The sequence below is a fragment of the Dicentrarchus labrax genome, unplaced genomic scaffold (genome assembly GCF_905237075.1).
Source record: "Dicentrarchus labrax unplaced genomic scaffold, dlabrax2021, whole genome shotgun sequence".
Taxonomy (NCBI): Eukaryota; Metazoa; Chordata; class Actinopteri; family Moronidae; genus Dicentrarchus; species Dicentrarchus labrax.
Window position 1 is genome coordinate 2,701,990 of NW_026136710.1, and position 18,836 is coordinate 2,720,825.

At 40.0% G+C, this 18,836-nt stretch overlaps 1 protein-coding gene across 3 annotated transcripts in view; it reads right to left on the reverse strand.

Annotated features, from left to right (window-relative positions):
- ttc28 (tetratricopeptide repeat domain 28) overlaps window positions 1–18,836 on the reverse strand; it is a 125,970-nt gene that overhangs the window by 34,764 nt on the left and 72,370 nt on the right. For all 3 annotated transcript variants that reach the window (XM_051411787.1, XM_051411786.1, XM_051411788.1), the window contains 5 exons: window positions 12,253–12,525; window positions 12,038–12,168; window positions 2,172–2,393; window positions 531–719; window positions 315–411 (listed from right to left, as the gene is read on the reverse strand). In XM_051411787.1, coding sequence (XP_051267747.1) covers window positions 315–411; window positions 531–719; window positions 2,172–2,393; window positions 12,038–12,168; window positions 12,253–12,525 — 912 coding nt within the window. The remainder of the gene's footprint in view (window positions 1–314; window positions 412–530; window positions 720–2,171; window positions 2,394–12,037; window positions 12,169–12,252; window positions 12,526–18,836) is intronic.

Genomic DNA, 18,836 nt, shown 5'->3' on the forward strand with positions numbered 1-18,836 from the left:
GTGAAGGCGTGCGGTTGAATTTTGCAGTGCCTGTTATTGGTGTACCCAGGCCTTAATGCTAATGCGGTAAACTGAATATTAATAAGCCCAAAAAAATAAGTTCAGGGAACATGAGTGACATGAGAGAGAAGTGCAAACCTCATATCAAATGCAGCCAAAATTGCTTCCATCTCCCAGGCTAGTGCACATTTCTACTTCCAATACATTATTTAGTTGCAGTATGTTATGAATTTGGAATTTAAACCATGAAACAAATACTAACACATAAATATCTCATAACTCACTGCATAAAAGACAGAGATAGATAAACCTACCCAGGTTGGAAGAGGCTCGGCCCTGAGCCGCTCTGTCCTGCAGCTCCTGAGCAATTTCTAGCTGGTGTTGGTGGTACTGACGCGCCCTCTCCAGGTCCTGAGGATCACAGGACAAAAGCATCAATCATATTTGTTGGTCACATTATCATCAGTACATAGAACATACAGAACAGTGTAATTCATTTAAACATAGTCTTGAAATGGTTTTATACCAACCTGCATGCATCGGGCAGCATGCCCCAGACCAGCATACGCCCTCATCTCGATCGCTCTGTCGCCCTGCTCTTGTGCCAACTCCAGTACTCGTGTATGGTATGATATCGCCTTGTCGAAGTCCCGTTGAGAGTGGTAGGCACTGCCCAGGTTGCTGTACGCCCGCGCCTCTTCACGCCGGTTCTCCAAAGTCTGCCAGAGATATCATTTAAGTCATTTCGTAGCTCAGAAATGATCACTGTGGTTGTTTCACTGCTTGTAGCGCAGTTTCACTGACAGTGTCCCAGTTCTTCAAATATAACTAATGCTATTTTTTGTCTTCTTCATCAGTAGGTATACATGCCATGTAATAATTAAAAAAAGGGCTTTTTAAAACTTCTTAGGGCACTTAAAAAAATATTTATAAAGAAGTGTTACTTTAAATGAATTTCAGACAATGGAATGCAGTTTGAAAAGAGGTCTCTACAAAGGACTATGTAACAAAAAACTATTTTTTTTGTGTATAAAGAGCTCACACATATCATACAGATGGACATTTTATTATGTTAGAAAGCTGCAACATTTCCAGCTAAAGAGACATAAACTGTCAAAATAAAATAACTTAACATAAACTCTCTGTAGTCAGGAGATTTTAATTAGGAAACCTTTTTTCTGGTAATTGTCAACAGATGGTCAATTAGTGTGCAAAGAGAGGAAGCTACAAAGAGTGAGATGATGTTGGCTCCGGCGGCTGGCTCGCTTGCAAGTTTGCACCCCATCCAAAAAAATAACATAAAAAGTGCAATGTGCTCAGATTATTGTCTGTTGTTATTTTGTGCATGAAGAGCTGCACGGTGGTAGTTCAAATATTTACAGCTTTCACAACTAGTGCCCTGAATACATGTGACGTTCTTTGGTAATAACTTTGTTATAAAATACTTTATCCAGCAAATGATAGACAGATGCTAAAATACAGACATTAGATAAACTCCTGACTGAAAGACACAGAGATGTAACTGCAAACGCCTCCAAACAGCAGCTCCCCTGTTTGAGTTTATCATAGTCCTGAAATACAAATTATGCTTCTCTCCATAATAATCCGAAATTCAATTACTGGGTGGCTTTATATTCAATAAGTGCTTCTGGCTGGGTAATGTCTCACACGTTTACATGGGAGATCCATTTTTAGCCTGTTTGTGAATATATATATACAATATAATGGCTACTTTTTCACAAGCTTTTGAACAGCTTAAGCTATTATAATATTAAAGGGTTATATAAATGAGATTTAAAACAGCTGCAAACAATTATTAGTTATGTAAAGATATAATGAAGTCAGCCTCTCTGTGGACTACGTCAGTGAATTAAGGATTTATTTCCACCAAATCAGAGTTGGTGATTGTTGCCACTCAGACTCAAGCCCACGGGTCACAAATATGTAGTTTGATTGTTTTAAAAAGGCTAATTAATTTCCTAAAACTGCTGGTCACTGTAGGTCTTACACATGTTGCTCAAATAGGTAGAAATAGTTTGTTTGTTGGGGACAATGAAATGTATTTGAATAAATTGAAACATACATTGTGGTAAAAGGCTGTGAACAGTTTAGGAAGTACAAAGTTTCCCACCCATCAGAAACAATATAGATAATAAAATGCAGTACTGTACCTTTGCAATGTCCAAGTGTTTCTCGTGGCACTGAACAGCATTGGTGAAGTCTCCCAGTGCTGTGTACACGGCGCCCATGTTGCCCAGCTGGCGAGCCTCGGAGAGCTGGCACTGGGTCTGTCGCGCCAACAGCACACACTGTTTGTGGCTCGCCAGTGCGTTGGGGTAGTCGCCGATTGCTGTGTACACATGGCCCAGACTGCTGAGGGCATCGGACGCAGCCTGAAATCACACAAATATGCACCGGTTGGTATCCACCCAGCAGAGTGGCCCCAGCAGAGAGAGGCACAAAGGCGTCCACAGAGTCCAAATAAACAACAAGCATACACACACAGACTCCAAACAAGGGTTTAAAGACCCAAATAATACATAATGGTGTATTTATTCTGTAGTTTTAGATATAATAATGACTGTAATAATAATAATAACACTGTCAGTGCTGGAATAAGGACTTCACATTCACTTAAACGTACTAGGAGGAGTTTTTAACTGGTTATGAGACCAGTTTAATCCTGATGTCTCTATAAACAAACAAGACCATCGTAGAGAAGATATTTCTATACAGTAATTCTTAATGCCTGCCACCGGGTCTGATTCCCCTTGAAATCAATGAAATGAGGCGATCCCATCTGATTAGAAGACTTCTAGGAACCGAGAGTCCAGGGGTCCCGTTTCTATTACCGCCATCTCGGCGATCATAGATGACAGCAAATTAACAATGCTAATGTTAGTAACTGTGGTAACGAACAAGCATTCGTTATTATGATTCAAAACCATTATAATACAGCTGAAGTTGAGTTTATTACGTTTATAAGTGGATTATAAACAAGTCGTGTTTGTCATCCGTCACTGTGAAAGCACGTGGACTTTTAGGATGAAATAGTGAGTGGATTAGAGAGGAATAACACACCTGGATGTAATTTACGAGGTGGATAGATTATGTGTTACAGCAATGTACAGATTAGGTAAAACACAAAGTATTGTAAGTTAATAGCAATAAGCTGTGAAATCGGTGCTGATTGGGTCCAACTGGTAGAAGCCCCCAGGACAGACCCAGAACATTTTTTATCATTTTAACATTTTATATCTCATCTTGCTTGATAACGCCTCAGGATCCTCTCAGAGGAGCTGGAGAACATTACTGGGTTGAGGGACGTCTGGACTACCTTGCTTAGCCTGCTGCCACCTCGACCCCGGCAGAAAATGGATGGACGCATGAAAGATTGATCAGATTGAACTGTTCCTAACAGATGAATGGGGACCAAAATCCAGCCTCTTTAAACTTTTACAATAACAACGAGTGCATTAACATTCTGAGTTTCTTTTAACTCAATTACAGCAGCTGGACAATAAGAGACACCTGTTAGGAGAGAAGGTAAAAGGAAGAAGGACATCAAGTCCTCCGATCCTAAATGGAGACGATTCACACGTATTGGAGGCTGCAGGAGTGAAAGCTAATCTTTCACATCCTATTAGACCTGCTGTGGGTCTCACCCTGTGCTGCCACCACTCAGGTTGTTGCAGATCTATTATTATTCTGTTTTAGTTAGCACATAAGACACTTTTATAGCACTTTGAGCCATCTAATGATTTCTACCACCACTCTTCCTGCTAATTACAGGGCCTCTTCAGGCATAATACCATGCAAATCATGATGAGTGTTTCACAGTTGTTCACACCGTTGTTGTCTTCACACGAGCACACACACACACACACACACACACACACACACACACACACACACACACCAAAATACGCAGATTGTGTCAGCTCCTTCTTGTACACATGGTTTCTCTGATTAAACAGAAAGAGAAATGAGAAATGGTCGCAGCACTCCTGCTGTTGCTTTAGTAATTTGTAACCTGCCTACTCATTTGCTAACTAATCTTTCTAGTCTAGTCTGTCTCTAGTCTGTTTCAAATTAACCAGAAAAATGAAGACAAGAGCACCACAGTCTGTATTAACACCATTTATATCCCATTTACTGTGTGCTGTGTCTATCAGTGTGTACACATATTCAACACATTCAAACACAAATATCGCTTATACACAAATACACAAATACTAGTTGTTCCAAAAAAACACACTACATATTATATTTAAATCTATGTCCTGACCTTTCTGGAATCTAATACCTTTTACAGGATGGATATAGTTTCTATTTTAAGTGCCGTAAAACAAGACAAATATATGAAAATATTCCTTCAGGCAGCTCTGACGTGGGAGCATTCACTGGCAAAGGAATAAACACTTAATTTTCGCATTAATAATATGCATAAACATTTCTATCTTTACAGAAGTCTGTTGGAGGATGAATATGCCTCAGTCTTACAATTATCACTTAATGAACAGCATCCCAATAATGTCAGTCTGCCATCTCCATCTCAGCTACAGCTTCTTAATTCGAATGAACACCTGTGGGAAATCCCAACACAAAAACGTGCTGTCTATAAGCGCAACAACAGAAGGCGGTCTAGTGATCTCAACCATTGACAGTATATATAATGGACAGAGCTTCTGGGTCTGTGAAGTGAAGCCAACGTGGCTGTTTCTTCAACCTGGAATTTAAGTAAAGGCCAGCAGGGGGCAACTCCATTGGCAAACCATAACATGCAGTCTTATGGAGAAATGAGTCGACTTCTCAGTTGATTTATGAGCTCAGTAAACAGTTTCCTGATGAGTTTATGGTCTCAGTCTCTAGTTCAAAGTCTTCTTCCATACAGACTGGACAAAAAATTTGATTGCTTGGAAAAAAGTAAGACAGGAAGGTGGACTACTTAGTAAATGCTTAAAATATGTGTCTGTTACTTGATTCTAGCTATCAGTTTTACTTTACTATGAACTTAGTTAGCGTAGCCCTGATTGATCTAAAAACTTGTTGCTGTGCTTGTCATAGGTAATTCAGGTAATTTATTTTCGGTTTATTCGCAATTAAATCACAACAAATTCTGTTTATTTTGGGCTCATACCCCCATAGTGAGCCTGATTAAAGGGCGAAGTGTCATCTTGTGTTACTACACAAAGTAACACAAGGCAAAAATTGGGTTTGCGTTTGGTGGGAACACACCATTAGTTTCAGTTGTATTATTGTTCCTCCACTACTCACTGATGCAGCACTGGCATAATTCTGCATTCTTAATTTCAGTGTTGATTAATTTATTGTACATTTTCTAGGAAACAATCTACATACGTAACTGATTGGACACGATACTAACACCCCCTGCACAGGCAACACGACACCAGCGATAATGATTGTGATCTGTTGAACACAGCTTATATCTGTGAACACACAGTGTGATGTAATTATCAATAAACCCTGTCCTGAGGTATAGACTCTCACTGTAAGAATCGTCTCCTTGATGCAATCAGAGTGACAGTCATTAAGTTAGAGGCCCTCTGAACACAAACAGCAGTCACACTCTTCTGTCAGCGGTGGCACACAGACTCACAGCAACACATCCTGAAAGGAAAATCTGACTTTGACCTTTCAAAGCACACAATGAGGGACAGCAACGAAGAGAGAGAGTATAATGAAATGTTTGCAAGTTTAAAGAACGTGAGAGAGAGGAGGAGAAGGAGCTATGAATTATTGAAGAGGGGTTATTAGCATGTTCGTTACTCATTTATATCCAACACACACTCTCTTTCTCTTCTTCAACAGAAATGTAAGAGTGAGCCTTCAGATTTCATAAGTCAAACAAAAATGAAAACTAAATGTTGATGTAAATTTAATGACAAAATGTCTTCCAGCCATTTGAACCCTTTGCTTCCATGTGTCTAGCATGACAATTAATTATTAATTATATCCAAATTCTTAACAAAATTCTCCAAATGTCAGAATTTTTTTATAAAAATTTAAATTAAACTGACTGTTATTTGCATCCTTGTGGGCGTGCACAAAACAACTGCTCCATTGCCTTAGTAGAGGTCAAGAATGGGCAAAATACCCTATTACAAGAAAAAAGTCCTGCATTCAAACTCTTATTTGGGTACAAGTACAACAGTTGTATCAGCAAAATGTACTTTAATGACCAGTGTGTAGGATTTAGTAGCATCTGCTGTAGTTGTTAGTTGTGAAACTAACTGAACACCTCTTGTGTCTGTGTTTGACAACCTGGGAATGAGAACGGGCTGAGAATAGTAACAAAAACCCAATAATTCTTATGTTCATGTGATTATACACTAATTAAAACATACCTATGAATATGATATTCTATTTCTGCCAGTAAATCCTCCTAAATGTTTCACACTGGAGCTTTAAAAGAACCCATGAGAGGTCCCAATTAGACAGTGATTAGACAGAAAGTCTAGGAATCACTGGTTTAATCTTTAGCAATGAATTCATATATGTTAAAACCGTATCATATGTTTTTCTAGTGTAAAATCTTACAATAATATGTAACTAAAGTCAAATAAATGTAGTGATGTAAAATATATAATATTTAGGTCGGAAGTGTAGTGAGTAGAAGGATGAAGCAGCATAAAAGTACCTCAAAATTGTATTAAATTAAAGTACTAAATGTACTTTATTGCTTTCCACCACTGAAAACTCCTGTAATAGAGAGGATCTGAATGTTTGCTCTACTATGTGGGGTTGGGGAGGAAAACTTCCTTCCTTCCTTCCTTCCGTTCAAACGCCTACGAATAGATACAACACACACCGATACCACATTCCTTGAAACCAGAGCCTTAATGAACGCTAAAAACTGTCACCGAAAACAGCCAAACTGACCTTCAGTGGAATTTACCACTTCTAATTAACACCGGGACGCTCTGCTCTTTTCATTCCTCTTCATGTGTGTTCTTTTCAGTGAGCGTTCACCAAAGAGGACAGCACACATCCACCGAAATCCCAATTCCCAGCAAAGTGATGAGTGTAAACACATAAAATCCAGTTGACACATCTCCGAGGCAGGAAAAGGGAGATTTAATAAATGACGAGGAGGCCTCTGTGTGTACAGTCAACCGGCCAGACGAGTGTTTGATTTCCCACAAGGACACAATGTTTCCCCTGCACGAGGAAAGACACAAAAAATCCAATCATGTTGTGTCTGAGACTGCGGGCCGGTACACAACATGCACATATTTTTTATGTCTATATATATATATATATATATGAAAAATATGGAGTGACTGACAACCAGTGTCATTTAGCACAGACAGAAAATTAAAGAATCATAATATGCAACCCGTCATTACACTATATTTTTATATAATGTTGCAGGAAAGCACCACAATCTCATTAGGAGGGTACAAACGTTCTGAGTAAAAAGGTGTAGGAAGGAAGAGATAGATCTCTAAATCTAGCGAATGGAAACAGAAGAGGAGAGACGGAGAAAGATTAGTGGAGGCGTCTTCTGCTCGATAAACTGGCCGAGAGAGACGCAGGAGGTTTTGAGAAGCGCTGCTCAATCAGCAGAAAAATACGGGCTTTTAACCCTCAGCATGGGATACCGGAAGAAACGAGTTCTCCTGCTGCGTCGGAGGGAAATGACAGATCTGCGTTAACTTGTTGGTCTGAAAGTTTGAGACAGGACAGAAGGACGGAAAGAGACAGGGGGAAGAGGAGAAGAAATGGATGAGGAGAGTTAAGGAGCTACTTTCTTAGCCTGAGTGGGACAAAATTCATCAGTAGGAGCTCGTTATTACCTCGGCCAAAATAACCGCTGTCAACCTGAAATGAAGACAGATTCAGCAACTGTATGGCATCTTTCTCACTTAAAATATTTTCAGAAACACATTTCGGGGTAACTATTTTCAGAATATGAGAGAAGGTTTTCAGACGAGCCGCCACGTTGGTCCATTTTTAAATCCCGGAGCAGCAAGTGTTTGTCCAATCAGGTGCAGCCAGAAGTGTCGGAGGGTGGAGCCTTTAGTGACTACAAGCATCCAGTGCTGGGAAGTGTCGCAACCCCTCGCTTCTTGTGGACACGTGCTATAATGGCGTCTTGTTTATATGGGTTTATAGTACACATAGTAAGCACAGAGCGGGGGTAGTAGTGGTGTAATACCCCCATGTGAAAGATTTCACAATAAAAGCAGCTTTTATTATAATGTTACTCATAACAGAATACTACCGCAGTGAAGAGACGTGTCCACAGGATCGGTCATTTCCACGATTTCCATTCATTGTCTAAGTGAGCATCCGTGCAATGCATTCTGGTTGCACCGCAGCATGTTTCAACCTCAATAACTACCACAGAGACATAGAAACTCCACTGTGAGACACTCTCAACACAAAACAATCTTAAACTTCACAAAGGTAGCATTTATGTTACAACTAGGGCAGCAACTAACTATTATTTTTTATTATCAACTGTTTATTAAATTATTAAAATAAACAAATTTAGCGTTTAAACCAGGGTTTCTCAAATTCCACTATCATTTAATTGACTAGAATGAGAGCATGTATAAGAATAACTATTCTGTTCACATGTTTTCCTCTCTTTAACCTACAGCATTGATCGCTATGGAACAACTAAATCTGATCAGACGAGGGATCCCTGAGACTACATCTTATAAAATAGGGGTTCTGCAGCCTGACGTGTATCAATTTGGGGGTTTTCAGTTTGTAAGAGACCTAAGGTGACATTTTCAAATGTCTTGTTTACAATCTAAAACACAAAGATATTCAAATTCCAAATAAAAAGCAACACATTCTCAGATTTGAGCAGCAGGAACTGGTTGAAATTTCTGCTTGAGAAATGACTCAAACGATTAATTGATCACGTAAAGTGTTGCCTATTAATTTTCTTTAAGCGTTTTAGCAGTAATTGCACAGCGGTTGAACTGGACTGAATTACACTGGGTAGTCATTGCCTTTTCTGTGCCGACCCCTGCAGGTTAAACTTCAGCTCTCCGCAAGGCGCCGTCTTTGTTTGGAAGCTTGCTGTCTGGAAACACTCACACGCTGCACAGATGAACACATGTATAGTAAAGCAAACACACAGTGGGAGATATGGATTTCTGTTGATGACCGTGTCTCAGTCGCCTTAGGCCGTGCACCCGCCGAGGAGAAGCTCAATAATCGTCCGTCAACAACACAGACGTTCGACTCTGTCTGTGGTGTGTTTACGGGGAAAAAGACACACAAGCTCATAAGGGAGAAACTCTTCTGTATGGTTTTCCATGTGCAAATATATGTGTGCAAGATGAATGTAGTAGCTGGTCAGACGCTTTAGTGTCAGAACAGACAAACATAAAGAATACAGGCAGACACACTGTATTCCCGTTCACCGCTTTCATTAAAATGAACTTGCTCAAACCCTCATTCGTCTTCCTGACAGGTGTTCAATCGGCCTCTCCAGAGCCAGGATGCAATCACATGCTATTAAGAGACTGTGTGTGTGTGTGTGTGTGTGTATGTGTGATATGGAGCCACTGGTTTGTGTGAGGGTCCAGTGGAGCCTTTAAGAACATTATAGCGACCTTATAGAGCAGTTACAATAAAACTGCACATTGGAAACATCAGTTAACAGCTGGAAGATACAATAATCAGCCCACCTGTCCACTCATTATGTAATAAAAATATTAATCAAAGGATAATGGCCGTCGTGCAAGAGACGTCTCATTCTAAGGTAACAAAAACACGATTCCTATTTTCAGCTGATACTGAACATACCTATGAATATTAAATTCAATTTCTGACAATAGATCCTCCTCAGTGTTACCAATGGACAGAGCTTCTGGGTCTGTGAAGTGAAGCCAACACAGAAGTGTCTTAAACCTGCATTCTATACAACGGCCAGCAGGGGGCAGCTCCATCACCATACAGTCTTATGGAGAAATGAGCCGACTTCTGACTTGATTTATTAGCTCAATAAACAGTAAACTAATAAGTTTATGCTCTCAATCTCTAGTTTCAAGTCTTCTTCCATACAGCATGATCAAGTAAATTCATATAACTTAATTATAAAGACTCTCACTGTCTTAGGATAATGGGGTGGCACTTGGGGTGGCCAATCAGACTTCAGGGGAGTCCAGTTCCACCCCAGGCCCCTCTTCGGACACGCCCCTGCTTAAGTTGAGTATCACTGGTGTACCGTATATATAATATGACAATGTCAGCAGTTTATCCAAGACTGTAAATCTCTAGAGACTGCTAAGATTACATACAGTCATCACAACTCAAACCAATAGAAAAACAAACAGATTAGCTCCAATTTCTTTTTGGAACACCTCCGTCCTCTTCCCGAACTGCTCTCTCACTCCCTCATGCTTTTTCTCGAAAGGAGTTTTTCTTTGCCTCGGGCCAGAGCTAAACTCACCGCCGTTCTCCTGAAACACTTTGGACAGTTGTGAAAACCATAGTTAATTAGATCGCTGTTACAGATTAGACTTTGGCCCCTTTACGTCTCAAAACACAAAGTAAAGCTGTCAGGTTGTTTGTGTGCGTTTACCTTCATTTAACTACTCCCATATGTGTGTGTGTGTGTGTGTGTGTGTGTGTGTGTTCATTTGTGTGTGAATGTATAAGAGGGTGCTGCTTTCTTAACTTTGCCAACACGTGATGCATTGTGAATAATATATATATATATATACACACACACAACATTGTGTCATGGCAGATCCAATTACGTCTCAGTGGATTTAATATTTTCTTTAATCTCATGTGCCTGTGGCAAGTTTTATGGAATATTTTATTGTCTCTTTAATATTGTACAAGAAATACAAACAACCTTACACGTGTGTGTGTGTGTGTGTGTGTGTGTGTGTGTGTGTGTGTGTGTGTGTGTGTGTGTGTGTGTTAACCCATTAATGACCAACGACTGTATTTATTATGTTAAGGAAAAGTCCCACAGATGTTTTTTTCTGTTAGAGATAAAAAAAAAATCTGCTGTAGAAACTGTACAGACGTGACTAAAATGACAAAGTCCCCATTTTACACACATTCACACACATTTATCGTAACCTTAGTTGGTAGACAAAGTTCATTTTCTTTTAAAAATAATAACATTCAATCATCAGATTTACACTTGATCAAAGCACACATCTCACACAGCACATGAATCCAACTGGACCGAGCTTTTGATATTATTATATTGAACGTTTTATAGTTTTTGACAGGGATGCACCGACCAACATTTTTTTTACCACTTTTTATTTACATTTGGGTCCTTGCAGATACCGATATAAGTACTTAATAATACCATTACAGTTCTAACAGTGACTTTGTATACAGTTTCATCAGATTCTTTCCGACTGTAACAAATTACTTGTTAGCTTATCACTCATTTAAGTAGGCGATCCGGTGTGCGTCAAGAAGTTTTAAACACACGACACTCATCCAAAGATCTTTTGAGGGAAGAACCTCCACTCACTGACACAACTGTTCAACCAGTAGTGGACTGTTCCCACGAATCTTACAGAGTGAGTTTCCAGTTAATTTCATTTACCTACTTTCATTCATATCAGATCAATGATTTATAAACTTTATATTTTTGCAGTGCTACTTGAATCACGTAGCTAAACTAAAGGTGTGTCAGTTGAATTAATCAACTTTTAGGTAAATATAAATATCAGATCAGACTTGATGTCGAAGATACCCAATATTTAAAGACTCAGATTGGGATTGGGACCAAAAAAACTTGATTGGGAGATAATAATTGGAAATATATTGGTAACATCAAATCCCTGCTGGGAAGTTGGCTGCATATGTCACTCGTGAACATATATACCTTCATTCTGTGGACATGAACAAAAATCAGGCTGTTATCTCATCAAGCCAAGAGTCAGACCAGGTGGAGGCCGCAGCACTTGAACCAAGACTGACTGCAAATGTATACAACGTGCGCTGTCATAAGAATACACATGAGCACAATCTATTTTTCACGCTCTTAAAAGCCCACACATGCATGCAAACGTACCTCTCTGTCCTTGAGCTTCATGGCCAGCACTAGTTGGTTCCTGTGATTGGCCAGAGCCTCTCTGTAGCTGCCTTTGGAGAAGAGGGCAGAGCCAAGGTTCCCGTGAGCTCGGCATTCACCTGACTGGTCACCTGTGGACGAGACATTCATTACAACTGTTTCACTCGTGCACAGTCCGTTCACGCCACGCTCCATCGCTCTCTCCTCTTCCCTACCTAAAGTCTTGGTCACCTCCAGGTCCTGCTGCATGTAGGCCATACTCTTCTCTGCGTTACCCAGAGACCAGTACGCCGAGCTTAGGGCCGAGAAGACGGATCCACGCAGCTTTAGAGAGCATGTGCCGATCTTCAGCCCTGCCTCCAGCACCACGACGGAGGCGCCGTGGAAACTGTGGGTCAGCAGTTCCTGACCGATGACCGACACGACCACGAACGGGCTCTTGTCCAGCTTCATCTTCTGGAGCTGATGGTAGGTGGGCTCAAGGGAGTCTGGGAAGGTTAAGAAGCACAAACAGAGAGACAGGAGAGGTAAAGAACAGGATCAATAGTTATTTTTATTAGCTAAAAGACAGGGCTGCGTTACCGCCGAGAACTGGTCTTAGATTGGTTCCAGTTCCAAGAGAGACCAGGAACTGTTTCATGTCAAGGGACCCCACAGTAGATGCACATTACACCATTGACCCCCAGTTTGAGAGGATTTTGTCTTAGGAAATTCCCTCTGAGTATTTTCTTGTTTTTAAGGTAAATAACAGTAACAAACTGACAAAATCTCAACAATTACAAAACTGAGACTGGAAAAACAAACTAAAACAAGATAAACAAAGGGAAAATACATATAAAATATATAATTTACAATTTCTACAAAAGGGAGAAAAAGCAACAAAAAAGCAACAAAAACAAAACTAAAGAAAACCAGCCTCATTAGCAGAGTATTAATTAATTTATTTATTATTTTTAGGATTGAAGATAATCAATCTTCTTCAATCCGAAAAGTGAAATATTCTATTCCTCCTTTTGCTGGGGACCCCCTACAACCCACCGAAGGACCCCTGTTGGTCCCTGGAACACCAGTTTCTGCTGTTTATATAAAATGTACATTATATATATATATTTACACTAATTGTCTCTCCCTCCCAGTGAACAACAATTAAAAGAATGTCATGATCACTTCACAAAGAAATGTAAATAAAGCACACACTGGGTTAATACTTAATGCCATTAGAATTAAGGAGAATTAATAAGGAAACTGATACTAATAAGCAGTACTGGTATCGATAACGGTATTGATTCAGTCCTTACACGGAGGTGCTCAGTGACCAACAGATCAGACTGTGGTTGTACTGGGCAGCTTGCAGGGGCTCTCAGTGAAAACCCCCTGAATAAATAAAGGAGATGTATCCTTAGTATTCATTAACTGAAAATAATAAGATGATATATGAATATGACCTTTTTTGGGGGCGAGGTAATGAGTTATAGCCACAGAGTGACAGGAAAGGGGGGAGAGAAAGAGGAGACGCCACGCAGCAAAGGGGGTGACTGGTTTCCTGTTTTCCAGAAAAAATTGGTTGGGATAGAGGAAGTGTTTGAACTTCCACCTTAAGAATTTCCAGGTCTAGTCAGAAGTCAGTGTTGTAGTTTTTAAGAAGAAAAGTCCTTTAAATGTCATGAGATTTAAAGCTTTGCACTGCACACTCACTGGACTGGCATGAATGAATTTGTTAGAAGTCACATTATAGCTGTGGGAAATGCTACAGCCTTTAACTGTACTGGGAAGAGCAGCACAACTGCATTAATGTAGATTGCATTTGCAAAAATGAGGCATTTCCAATTTAAATTGTTCATCTGGAAGCTCCACAAACACTAACACCTGTCACTCACATGCCTGCAGCCATAAACATGCATTTCCCTTGCTAATTGTGTGTGATTACATTGTTTAATATTCAAATATTATTTATTTATTGCATGATTTTGATAGTGAAAGTCATGAAAATGTATCGATGACTGAGCATTTTTATAATTACATTTTCTGCTGAGATTAACACACAGTTAAGAGGCGACAGTTATACTCAGATTACTGTAAAAATGCTTGGTTTGCACGAGGATGTGGGCTGTGGAGCATCGCCGGCTCTTCACACACTCAGACTGTTGTGAAACTCTCAGACCAGAACAACAAGAGTGTGAACGCCGCCTGAAGAAACTGAGCATATGGACTGTGGTTGTGTGCCAGGCCTGTGTGATTAAAGCATGTCTCACAGGCAGAGGATGCGTATGTTCTCAGATGTTTGATATTTTTGAGCAGGCAGCAAGTGATCAGCAAGGAAACCAGAGGGAGGTGGAGTGGCCCTGAAACCAGAAGAAAAAAGACTGACTGAAGTTCAGCTTGTGTGTCATTTAGAGGTCAACACTGGCAGGAGGGGCGTAACCACGCTACAGGCACTGGAGGGGTCCTGATAAACACCTTCCAGTTCCCATATTTTCTTCACAGTGAAACTTTACAGTTATTTTGTTTTTTAAAAACGTTTATTATGCAGCAGAGCTTTAACCCTTCTCTGGGGGTGGTCCATCTCGGGCGCGGCATGGCACAACTCAGCGCGTTTAAACTGGTGATGGAAAAGCAAATCAGTTCGGTATGGTTCAACTTGAATGGTGCTGCAGACTCTTAGTCTTGTTAATACAATAATCACAGTATCTGTAAGATTGACCTGAGCCTATGATCAAGCATGTACAGTACAGAGATCATAAACAAAGGAGTTAACGATCTGTGCTTGTAACCAGCATCTTGATTGAGTGAAACTAAAAGTGTGTCAGTAATAAGGTTCAAACACCACCAGCTCTGACAATAGATTCATTGAATTCTTCTACCACTGAGATTAGTTTATAAAGATCACTGTACACTGCAGTGCTGTCAGTAAACTGATGTAACTCCTCTGGGCTGAACACCAGACCATCACACAGGAACGCTATGTCCTCTGAAGAACTGGATGTGGAACATTAAACAGGAATCAGCTCTTGGGACTTTTTTTTTTTGGGGGGGGTCAACTGTAAAGGTATTTCATGTATGGGGAATATACACTGTAAATGTTAGGATTAGAAACATCCTTCTAACGGCGACTAAAGAGCTGTGATATACCTCAATAACACATGTTGTCCTACATCGGAAAAACACACTTCACCCTCACCTGCACATGTATTCAGTGAAATACCTGGGAAGACGACTAAAATGTGTATTTTCACTAACATATTAAACATTACTTTTTGTCTAAATTGGAAATAGAGTCACACAGTAACACAAGAAATACAATTTCTGAGGAATTATAATCTTTTTCATTTAAAGAGAGTGGGGACGGCCTAAAATCCTATTTTTTTCACTGTTCTAGGTAGTTTTTATGATGTTTCTTCAAATTGCAATAAGAACAAAGTGCAAGACACTTTTCTTAATACTATAATGTATTGTACACATAGTTTTCATGCATTTATATGCATGTAATGGACCAAAGAGGCACCAATTCATTCACCATTTATGTGCACTGTGAAACGGCAAAACCTTCACAGATGTTTTTTTTTTTTTTTTGTTGAAACCAATAAGAATAACATTGCATATTATAGACACCTGATGAATGTAAGTCCACTATATCTTATCTGTTTTTGGTCTCTACTAACTCCTGAGGGAAATATCTGGCTCTTTAGCTGCTAAACCCCTCCACTATGTTCATCCGCTAGAGTCTAACTTCTGTCTGCTGCTTGCTGCTGAGCAGGTAGTGTAAAGCTTATGCACTGAAAACAGCTGCCTGCTCCGACCTAAAACACATCTAAAGCCCTATTCACACGGGACTAGTATTATCAGGGGACCTCATGTGTGATTTGTAATAATTGTGGAGGACGTTTGTGATCTTAATCCCTCGCAAATTTTCCATTTTCTTCAATTGTAAAGTAAAAATTCCACAGCAAAGTCCTGTGATAATATTAGTCCCATGATTCTCTGCACCTCTGTGATTTGGGGTGATTTTGCTGCACCTCAAACGCATTCAGGTCATGGACGTATTATGATATCAGTATTTTTACAGTGTCTCCAGCCTTTCAGTCTCCACCTTTCAGCACAGACGTTGGTCCATAATGACAATTGCAGAGAGCGTGAATGCCACAGTTTGTGTGGCTTCAGTGAGCTGGGATGTGCACACAGAGCTCTCCAGCATCACAAACCAACTTTAATGTCTGCTTGTCCACAGCTGGCTGTGTGTCAGATTCTTTACATTGACTTCATTAAAAACCTGCAGCGTCACACGGCAGCAGAAACCGTATGGCTTTAAAATGAGAGAGATGTGCGGTTTTACGCCTGTGGCACAGCAGCTTCATTAACACGCAGACTACAGGATAATTGTATTACATTTGAGTAAAATAGATTTAGCTTATCCTGTGAGAATGTGCCGCACAAAACAGAGATGTAGGGGGGTGATTTCTAAACCACATGAGGTCCCCTGGTAATACTAGTTCTGTGTGAATAGGGCTTAATTCCAGTTTTCGTTCATGGGCTGCTATCGGGTTTTTTAAAAAGGTCCAGGAACTATTGCTGTGGAGTTTGAAGCACTCGACATCACTGGCTGGTCAAGCACAAGCCTCGAGACTGCTGCAAGTGTTTGAATTCAAGAGTGTATGCAGACACTGGCTCTTAGTATCAATATTAGAACTGAGTATATTTTCTTTTAAAGCTGTAGATTGTGAGATACTGTAGCAGCCTGTTCAGACACTGAAAGGGAAAAAGAGCAATTCAAAGAAACTCCCCTCAATATATTTCTTAAAAGGTCTCAAGACATTTGGATTTGTCAGAACAAACGGTCAAAATTGTATTCCTCCAGTATTTATGCCAACAATATTACTTAACTTCCCATAATTCGACAATGCAGCGCTTCTAGGAAACCTGTTGGTATGGAGACGAAGCAGGCAGTTGTTGCACCATCAGTAAATCATTTCTGGGTGATTGGAGGGAGAATTAGTGCTAATGTCTGGTCCTGAGGGGTTCAGTGATGTAGAGCAGAGAGAGAACAGAGCTGTGACCTCTGGCTTTCACCGTCTTTGCTGCAGGATTTCTGATTTACACTGAAAAACAACCTGGAATCTGTGTGGACCGGCGAGTTAAAGCCAAAAGAGTCTACACAAATGCACAGTTCTTGCTGTTTGTTGAACAATCGTTTCATTTGTCAAATAAAATATCTGCACTTGAATTCCTGCCGAACTGATGTCTGTAATAGACACATTACTTCCATTCTTATTACTTAAATGAATTGCACAACCTCCTAAACATATTCATTATTTCTTATTATCTTAACGGCACACACATTTCTGCTCTTAATGGTTTTAAGATTAAATATCAACCATCAATTTAGTATGAATTAATGCTACATATAGAGCACATTTATTGTGTAGATTGTTTTTACACACGTCAAGTCGAATAATGTCATATTAACAAAGATAAAGACATTTAAAACAGAGTGCAGGACATTGCAGTTTACAGTAAATTGATTTAAATACTTCTTTCCTTAAAGGTTATTATTCATTGCAGGATTTAAAAAATGCTCTAAAATGATGGTTGATGTGTTTTTAGGAGCCCCTCAGAACTCAAACTTAAGATAAACGCTCACTCTTCTCCCCTAAAAAACATTTAGATTGTCTATTTTTTAGGCACTGATGTCTTCACATAAGCTGCAGTCACCAGTGAACAGCTGATTTAAAGAGATCATCCTCAAATAAAAGCGCCATCTGTGCTATTTGCCCTGTGGGATTTATGAATTGTTTTGTAAGGCAGATGTAACTTTAAGTCATTGATTTATGCACTAATTACATTCTTATCTACAAGAGGGACATTGGCAAACAGAACAGTACATACTATTTCACCGTGGTGAACGTTGTATGTGTGTTACATATAATTAAGCGATTCAGGTCCTCGTTGGTAGTTCGTTGACTCGTGTGACAGAAGGGCGACAAATTAAACGGTCCCTTACTGCCTACTTGCTCTCTGCTGTGCTGCTGGAGCATCCTGCTGACTTACAACCTGTCAGATATTACGCTTTACCCACCCAGTCTCTCCACGCCAGACCAGTGAGTCACTGCGCAGGAGGGTCACATCTCAACATTTATCAAGTACAGTCTTTCATGATCAGTTAGTTAAGGTCGGAGTAAAACTGTAAGGAAAAGGAAAGTGTGGGAGGAGACAGCTGCCATTGTACATGGGACGACCTCCACCTCTCCAACAGTCTATAGGGGGATATTTCGGGGGATTTTCAGCCTTTCTTTGAGCACTAAACAGCCAAATTGTAGTTGTCCTTATTTACTAAAGGAGCTTTTAAGAGCTGAAAATTTGTATTACTTTATTACTAATTTGTATTTTCACTTCAGTTTAGTTTCAGTTAGTTCAGACTGGGTTTTTCTTGTTTCACTTTAGTTTTTATTGTTAAACATAAACACACAAAGAAGCCGCTACAGCCAGCAAAAATATCTAGTGCGCTTAGTGATTGGGCCCCACAACGTGGAAGCGTATGCGGAGGATCCGGGTAATGTAAACGGGGAAAACACAACTTTTTGGCTTCATGCACCATTGAGCAGCTTCCATAAGACTGAACCGAGCCCAACATCCAATGCTGTATCCTGTTCTCCCATATCACACCCATGGCGGCACTGTTTAATCACTGGAAACACCCACATTTGACAAAAAATCTCCCACGCTGATGATTTATGCAGATGAGATGCAGCTGTTCTGATTTGTATCTATAGTCCTAATACATACCACGCTAAAATGATAAATTGTG